A 9,175-nucleotide genomic window follows, 5' to 3' on the forward strand; every position below is an offset into this window, starting at 1 on the left:
TGGCCAGCTGGTCACAGAGGTGAATAGAGACCAGATCATCTCTGATCACCTCTATGATCTTGGAGGACCGGAGCGACATGATGACGTCACTTCCAGTCTAGGGGGTTAGTAAATTATTATTTTGTATTTGATCTTCTTTTTTAAAAGTAAAGGAGAGATTTGGGGTCTTTTTGACCCCCAGATCTTTCCATATAGAGGACCCAGTGTTTGGAATCATGGACAGATCTGCCGCGAATCTGCCGTGATTTGACAGCGCTGATGTGTGAATGACAAAACGTGGAACTCAAATCGCGGTGCGGGTCTGCTGTAATTATCGCACGATAAAACGTGCTGCAATCGTGGCAACCCACATCACGGGACACATGTCGCCCAAAAATAGTTCAGGAGCTACTTTGGGGTGACGTGCGTCCCGCGATGCAGGTTGCCACGATTGCAGCACATTTTATCGTGCGACAATAGCAGCAGATCCACACCGCAATTTGAGGTGTCGTTCAAATGAATGGCATCTCAAATGCGAGTTCCGTGTTTTGTCATTCACACATCAGCGCTGTCAAATCGCAGGCAGATCCGTGGCAGGTCTGCCTGCAATTCAAAGTGCTGTAGTGTGAATGCAGCCTGATGGGTACTGATAGGTGGCACGAATAGGCAGGACTGATGGGTACTAAAAGGCAGCACTGATGCATTAAGGTGAAAACAACTTCTGTCACTCAGCAGCCCCCCAGCCCCCCCCCGTTTTACTCACCTGAGCCCATTCATTCCCACAGGGGAGACGCGCTCTACCTCTCTGCCCGTTGTCTCGGCTCTTGATTGAATAGATTGATAGCAGCGCACCCACTGGCTCCAGCTGCTGTCAATCAAATCCAATGACGCGGGCGCTGGGGCTGCGGGGCCGAGTCCGGCATTCTGTGTCTATGGACGCAAAATGCTGGATTCAGGAGCGAACCCGGCAGTAACCCCCTGGAAGAGCTCTTTTTCTAGGGGGTTTCCAGATGCCAGGAGGAGCCGCGAGCGCCGCTGGGGAACCCCAGAAGACAAGGTTTGGGGCCACTCTGTGCAAAATGAACTGCACAGTGGAGGTAAGTATGATATGTTTGTTATTATAAAAAAACAAGGGTTTAGTAACCCTTTAATGCTAACCTTCTTTCCAGGGAAAAAAACACTCTAATAGAGCGTACACACGGTCGGACATTGACATTTTATCTCCTGCTCTCAAACTTTGTGTGTCGGAAAATCCAATGGAAAATGTGTGATGGAGCCAACACACGGTCGAAATTTCCGACAACAAGGTCCTATCACACATTTTCCATCGGAAAATCCGACCGTGTGTACGGGGCATAAGGTTGAAACTGTGGTCCCTATATTCCAAATGCAACATAACTATGTAGCTTAAATGGTGTCTATGGAATGATTCAGTTATTTATTCAATCTCTATGTGAAATATACTGCATTTATTTTTTTATCTGGAAAAATGCACATGTTCTGTACTTTATAAAATGCGGACAAGAAAAATAAAATAGCAATACTGTCTGTGCAATATGTACAATATTCATTCTTTCCTTTTAAAGTGGACAAAAATAAACAGGTTTTTTTGTTCTTTGTCCTAAAATCTGCATGAGATTAATTTAATCAAAGGAGGCTTTCCGGAAATATATCATTACACATGCAGTATCTGCCATATTTCTTCCAATTCTATAATATAAAATTACTTAATTCAATGTAATTCTTATTTTTAGTTAAAAAAAAGTGCCACCCCCCCCCCATATTCAATTGAGGAATACTAAAACACGCTTACGTGATGGGCAAAGGATCTCTGTAAAATTTCTGCCTCTTGTCTTTGACATAGTCCAATGCAATTCCTTTTTTTGGGTAAAAAAAGTGTCTCATGTCTCTCTCTTTCTACAGAAGCCCGCTACAAAGGATTACAGGATGTGCAGCATGTCTCTGACCTAGCAAACTAACGTTTATTTCTGGGTAAAAATGTCTCATCTCTCGATATTCAAATGCAGCCTACTAGAAGGCTTATATGATGTGCAGTGTGTCTCTGTAGGATTTCTGCCTCTTGACTCTCATTTAATCCAATGCATTTTTTGATTTCTGGATAAAAAATGCCTCATTTCTCCTTCTTCAAAAAAGGCCTACCACCAAGGCTTACAGGATGTTGATCATGTCTCCATAATACTTCTTATTTATGTGTTTAATATAGTCAGTGTAATATTTATTTCTTGCTAAAAAACAAACCTTCTTGATTCTCTCCCTCTTCAAGTTAGACCCACTTAAAAGGTTTACATGATTTGCAGCATGTCTCTGCAATATTTCAGCATAATCACTGTAATTTTTATTTTATATATTTTTTTAAAAACTTGCCTTGTCTCTCCATCTTACATTGCTGCCAATCAAGCTGCTTACATACTCTCCAGCCACTGTGTTATTTGTCTGACTATTGTCTCTAAAATACGGCTGTGTCATTTTTATTTCTTCATAACAATTGCCTCATCTATGGAACGTGTAACTCTATCTATTGAGGTGTATTGTACACTCTGTGATGACATTTGATTAAGGTCTGCAGACAATACAGTGTGGTACTGCATTAAATGAATACCACGTGTTGTGCTATGAAACATGTTTTGCCACTCTTTGGAAATTGTTGCAAAGTATTTAGCATTATTTTATTTAGAAATGTAATTGTATTCTATGCATTAAGATAAAGAGCCTTCCGTGTGCAGCAGCCCCCCTCATCTCCCCTAATATTTACCTGAGGTCCCTCTAGATCCAGAAATGTTGCAGGAGTGTCTCACCCATCCAGAACTCCCCTCCTTATTGGCTAAGACAGCAGTGCAGTGCCATTGGCTCCTGCTACTGTCAATTAAAGTCAGTCAGCCAATGAGGAGAGAAAGGGGGCGGGACTGGGCTTCGGCTCCATATCTGAATGGACACAGGAAGCTATAGCTTGGCTCGGGTGCCCCCATAGCAAGCTGCTCTCTGTGGGGGCACTCAACGGTAGGGAGGGGCCAGGAGCAACGATGAGGGACTCCGAGAAGAGGAGGATCCGGGATGCTCTGTGCAAAACCATTACACAGAGCAGGTAAGTATAACACCAACACTTCACATCTACAACTGAGAAAAACTTTATTCACATTAACATCTTTCCAAATTCCTCCTTCATCACCGGGACACAACTAGTGATTATAAGATACACTATCATGATACATTATATTAGGATCCATTATAAAAGTGACAACATAGAATTCTATTTGTGATCCATTCTATGGGGACACATTATATTGGGGACACATTCCAGTTCTAGTAATCATACATTATTATAGTGATATCATTATATTAGTGATAAATCCCATTATTTCTTTCGTTAGTAAATCTCGGGATAATTTCTTCATATGTTTCCTCTGAGATTTTTCCATCGATTTTCATCTCTTTCTATTTATTTGTAGTTCTATTATTTATTTATATTTCTTCACACAATAAAATAATCAATGTAACTATACACAGTGCTCATGTACTGGGAGGAGCCATTAGAACAAATGCCCCGCCCATTCTATAGGTGACCCAAGAGCCATACACACCCACTTATACTTTCCTTTGTTGTCCCTCTATCTAAATCCTCACTAAGTCCCCATTTTCCTGGGTATTGAGGGATCATGTTATGTTCTCCCAACATGCAGTGATCAGACCTGAGCGACCAATTGCAGGACTTACATACTGTCACATGATGGAGGGGTGACATCATCAGTCCTGTGTAAGCTCCGACATAACCCACTGTGTATATTACAGAGGTGAGGACTCAGGGATCTGACATGGATTGATGGGGGCTATGAAAGGGGATAGAAGTGGGTCTGGGGGAGGGGCTGTGACTGCCTTAAATGAGCATGTAGCATTTAGTGCGATTTTACCACATTTTTTGCCACAATTTGTGTTTTACATTTTTCTACCCAACAACAAATTTTCCAAGATAAAAAGAGCATAAAAAAAACGCAAAACACAAAGCGTGGCAAGAACGGTAAACGCGGTAAAATCGCATGTTCAAAACACAAAAAGCACTGAAAAAACACTTTAAAGCAACAGGCATAGATGTGAATTGAGCCTAAAAAATTCCCCTGACACTCTTCAAAAATGCAGAGGCACAAAAACGTGTTCCATAGGGATCCATGTTAAAAAAAATGAAAAAAATGCATTGGCCTGAATGGAGCCTTCAACACAAAAAGGTTTTTGTTTTTTTATGGTTCAATAGGCTTCAATGGAGAAGCTGCAGAAAAGCATGTAGTGCATTTTTACAGTGTTTTTACTGCAATTTTGCCGCAATTTGCATTTTGAAATCTGCTCAAACAGCAAATTATCTAAAAAAAAAAAAAAAAAAAAAAAACCCGAGGAAAGCACAGCGAAATGGAAGGCTGAATCGCAACCTGCATAGGTGTGAATGGAGCCTAATGCTCCCTACATACGATTGGAAATTCCGCCAGCAAAAATCGTATGTGAGCTTTTGGTCAGAAATTCCGACCGTGTGTATGCTCCATCGGACTTATGCTGGCGGAATCCCCACCAGCAAAAGATTGAGAGCAGGTTCTCTATTTTCCCGTTGGAAAAACTTCCTATCGGAAATTCAGTTTGTATGCAATTCGGACGCGCAAAAAACGACACATGCTCGGAAACATTGACCTTAATTCTCTCGGCTCGTCGTTTTTTCTGCCGGAAATTCTGATCGTGTGAATGGGGCCTTAGTCTGGGATGAGACTTGTGGGATGCGGGAACCAGTGCGATTCCTGTGCGGGTTCCCTCATCACACCTCAATCACCGGACGTTCACACTGACATCTGAGAACCGCTGCGGGGGGTCAATGGAAAGTTAATGACACCCCCAGATCGCTTCGCAGATCGCAGTGCAAACGCTGAAATGGTGCAGGAATCGGATTGTATAGATGTGACACCCAATGTGATCCGATTCCAGTGAGGACCAAAAAAAGGGTCCGGCACCATTTTGGTGTGAATGTGATTTCAGTCACACAGTTTGTACGGCTGAATTCACATCACACAGACATAACATGTGATCTACACAGCAATGTGATCCCAGCCTTAGAGAGATTTCCTCTCATTTCCTGTCCTGGTGACAACAATACAAGGAGTGGGAGAAATCTGTACAGGGACACAGACATATAAAAATCTGACAGGGGCTCTAAACCTTCCCCTTCCTTACTATACTAAACATATCATTCTTATTTCAGTCGGTGTTCCTGTTGGAGAGTTCCCTCATTTCCTGTCTACATAAATGTTGTCACCGGGACAGGAAGTGAATCTCTGTAATGGAGCTCCGGATAGAAGAAAACAGCTGACAGGGGATCTAATCCTGACCCACTCTGCCTAAAAAACAGTCTTGACTCTCTGATCACATTTTTTTCTTTCAGTAATAAATATCTAGATGACGTCTTCATAGATTTCCTCTACGATTGTACCATTTATTTCCATCTCTTTGTAGTATAGATTGTATGGAGGGGAGGGGCAGAGAGAAGAGGTGACCCCATCCTATCCCATCACAGCGACCCCACCCCCCCTCTATGTTTGATCATGGCTGCCCCCCCACAGAGGGACCACATGTGGGGGAGGGGTAGGAAGGAGGAGGAGGGGGAGGGGCATAGAGGGGGAGGGGCAGGGGGTGGAGATGGCTGATGTCACATACTGTGACAAAACACAGAAAGTATTATGTCAGATTGTCATAGAAGATAAAACTTGCAGGAAGCCCCACCCACTGCGGAGTTCTCACATCTCCCGCCTCCCCCCACATATTTTTATACCACCTCTCCATACACCTAACACAGCATGGAGGGGCTCAGTGAAGGTGGTGGTGAAGGTGTGGAGATGTCGGATCGGGTCACACAGATCATAAAAGGAGATCCGCCCGGCCTCATAATCCAGATATATTCTGACTCTGTTACTTGAGGGACTGGTGGGTAAGAGGGACCATTTACTGTCATGTGCCACTGAATACTCATCATCATCATCATCCTTGTTCAATACCCAGGACTTCTTATTATTTCCAATCACTGACTCCCCCCCTCTCCTCTCTATACTGGGGTAACACATCCCGACTCTCCATATATCTGATCCCCCGACATCCACTTCCCAGTAATGTCTCCCTGAGGAGAAACTTTGACTGCTCATCACCTGAAAAGAACAATCCTGAAATCTCTCTGGTGTTTCTGGGTGATTCTGGTTCCTATCTGACTTGGATACAGTTTTCCTGTCTTCTGATATCTGTAGATTATTATTAGCTGTGTTTCCATTCAGTAATATGTCTGCAGGTCCCTGTATATAGTATACATATACCTCTGTTATTATATCAGATAAACCTGTGTGTAAGACCCCCGCCACATCCAGACCCCCTCCATCATGGAGGAGCTCCTCATGTCTCTCTCTGTCCTTATTATCTCCATCCTCAGTATCACACAAGTCACCTGTGTCTGATTCCTGTAAGACAGTCAGTGGATCCGTCATGTTACACAGCTCCTCAATGTGACATATCTTCCTGGACAGCTCCTCCTTCTTTATTTCCAGATCCTGGATGGAGATGGAGATCCGCTCTGCCCTCCTGGAGATGTTCCTCAGGATTCTCTTTTCCAGGTTTTCCAGATGTCTCCTGAGATCTCTAAACAAGACAGGGACTCTCTCGGTGTCACCAGCTGCTTCTTCTTCTACTTTCCTCCTGTGTTCCTGCAGACTCTGGACTCTTTCCTCCATCTCCTCTCTCTTTGTCAGAAGATTCTGCAGAACATTCCTCAGTGTCTCCTTCTTCTTCTCAGAAGCCTCATCCAGTTTCTCCACCTGGTGTCCCTGATGTTCTCCAGCCAAACTGCAGGACACGCAGATACAGGCGTTATCTTTGGTGCAAAAATACTTCAAAACTTCCTTATGGATGGAGCATTTGCTGCTCTCCATGGACAAGGTGGGGTCACATAAGATGTGTTCTGGGGACTTTTTGTGGACTCTTAGGTGTTTATCACACAGAGAAACCTCACAGTGTAGACAGGATCTAACAGCAAGTACAGGAGAGTCCCCACAGTAAGTACAGAAGACCCCGGACTCCTCATGATCTGGCTGAGCAGACAGGAAAGTCTCTGCTATGTTACGTAGTGTTATGTTCCTGTGCAGTGCAGGACGACTCCTGAACCTTTTTCTGCATACAGGGCAGAAGAAATCTCCAGACCCCCCCTGTGTATCCAGCACACGATCAATACAGACCCAGCAGAAGTTATGTCCACATATCAGCATTGCAGGATCGGTATAAATGTTCAGACAGACGGAACATTTCAGCTCAGCTCTCAGATCACCAGACGCCATTGCTGACAGGGGAGGAGAAATGAAACTGAGAGTCTCTGACACCGGAGAGGAATATGGATGGGGGAGGGGTGACATCCTCCTACACAGGGTGAGGCTGGATGAATATTATAGGACACGGAGATCAGAGTACAGAAGGGAGAAGATTAGTTTTGCAGTAGTAATGATAGTTATACCTCCCAACATTAGAAGAGAGAAAGAGGGAAAGACGGATGTGGAGAAGACATGCGGAGCACTAAGTACAATGACATGAAAAGTGGAGATGACTACATCATGATGAAAAGGAAATTGGTTATATAACCACTTGACCTCCAGAAGATTTACCCCCTTCATGATCAGGTCATTTTTTGCGATACAACACTGCGTTACTTTAACTCATAATTGCGCGGTCATGCAACATTGTACATAAATTACATTTATATAATAGAGCTTTCTTCTGGTGGTATCTGATCACCACTGCATTTTTTTTTAGCTATAAAAAAATAAATAAACAACAATTTTGGAAAAAATATATTTTTAGTTTCTAATCATTTTTATTAGAATTTTTGCATACCATACAGGAAGTTGCATACATTTCTAATGAAGTAAGAAAAGTTACACAGAAAGTATCTTACATTTATGAACATCACTTATAAGCCGAACTGAGTGTTATAGTTGCAAAACTGTCACTACCAAATTAACTCACTGCAGCTATATGAGGCTCAGTTATGTCCTGTAGTCAAGCTTAACTCAGTAGTGTAGCAAACTTCTCTGTTCAAAGCAAAGTAATAAAAGGAAAAAAAAATTTTTTTGATGTATTAATATAAAGAAACCAATGAACAAAGTATTAACAGTCCTGTATGTCAGAGAGCTATACCGGTCCTCAAGGATCAGAGGATAACCCCATGAGGGTAATATTACAGTTAAGGTACCTTCAGCGATTTCCATCGGAGATCTCAAGAGACAGAAAAGTAAATTCGAGTCAGTTGATCTGTATTTACTGTACCGAATTATCCGAGGGAGCCCATCTGTGCGGGAGGAAAGGTAGATGTAGGGATTCGTCTCTGGGGGATGAACGCCGGATGACCCAGGGAACCCTCACACACCCCCCCTGTGGGATCTTCCTGTAGGTGTGTTGAGGTTCTGCCCCGAGTCAGCCGACTCCTCCAGGAGCGTTATGAACTGGTTGGAAGGGCTATAAAAGCGGAGACCTCCATTTCCAATTCACAACTGCGGTAACTAGTGAACCTCTAGTGAGGAGAAGAAGGGGTCCCTCGGATATTCTGGTTAACACTCTCTTAAGAATTCCCCTCTGGGTGCGTATATGTCAAGTTGTACCTGATCAATAGAAGGATCTGAGCAAACCCATAAAGAAAAGATAAGAAATTTGTGAAAAGGGTTGAGAAAAGAGGGGAAAGGTAGGGTGAGGTTCAGTTAATAACAGAAACTAAACTTGCGTCAGGATCGATACCCGGTATGAGAGTTATGTTGCAGAACGTGGCCCAGGGTTCCCAGATGGTATTAAACTTCCCAATTTTGTCATTCAGCTTCGCTACTATTTGTTCCTGGGACATAATCCAGGACACCTTTCTCTTGCAATACTGGAAGGAAACTGTGGGTCTCTTCCATGCTTTTGCTATGGTGATTTTCGCACCCAATAAAATAAAGTAGGGTAGTACCTGTAGGTGCTTAGGTGTATTGGGTATATTGTGGTTAAGTAAGGCAATGTGTGGGTTGGGGGCCACCGAGACCTTTATTAGTTTACCAATTGTACGGAAGATTTTCTTCCAAAAGGTTCTGATGCGGGGACAAGTCTACTATGTATGTAGCATTGTACCCTCAAGTCCACATCCCCTAAA

The 9,175-nt window shown here is 43.1% G+C and overlaps 1 protein-coding gene across 1 annotated transcript; it reads right to left on the reverse strand.

Annotated features, from left to right (window-relative positions):
- Positions 1 to 5,305: 5,305 nt before the first annotated feature.
- Positions 5,306 to 7,356, reverse strand: LOC141134949 (E3 ubiquitin-protein ligase TRIM39-like). Its single transcript, XM_073624383.1, has one exon. The coding sequence runs from the start codon at positions 7,338 to 7,340 to the stop codon at positions 5,763 to 5,765; it is 1,578 nt and encodes a 525-aa protein (XP_073480484.1). The 5' UTR covers positions 7,341 to 7,356; the 3' UTR covers positions 5,306 to 5,762.
- Between the last annotated feature and the right edge of the window lie 1,819 nt (positions 7,357 to 9,175).

The sequence above is a fragment of the Aquarana catesbeiana genome, linkage group LG03 (assembly GCF_042186555.1).
Source record: "Aquarana catesbeiana isolate 2022-GZ linkage group LG03, ASM4218655v1, whole genome shotgun sequence".
In the NCBI taxonomy this organism is placed as follows: Eukaryota; Metazoa; Chordata; class Amphibia; order Anura; family Ranidae; genus Aquarana; species Aquarana catesbeiana.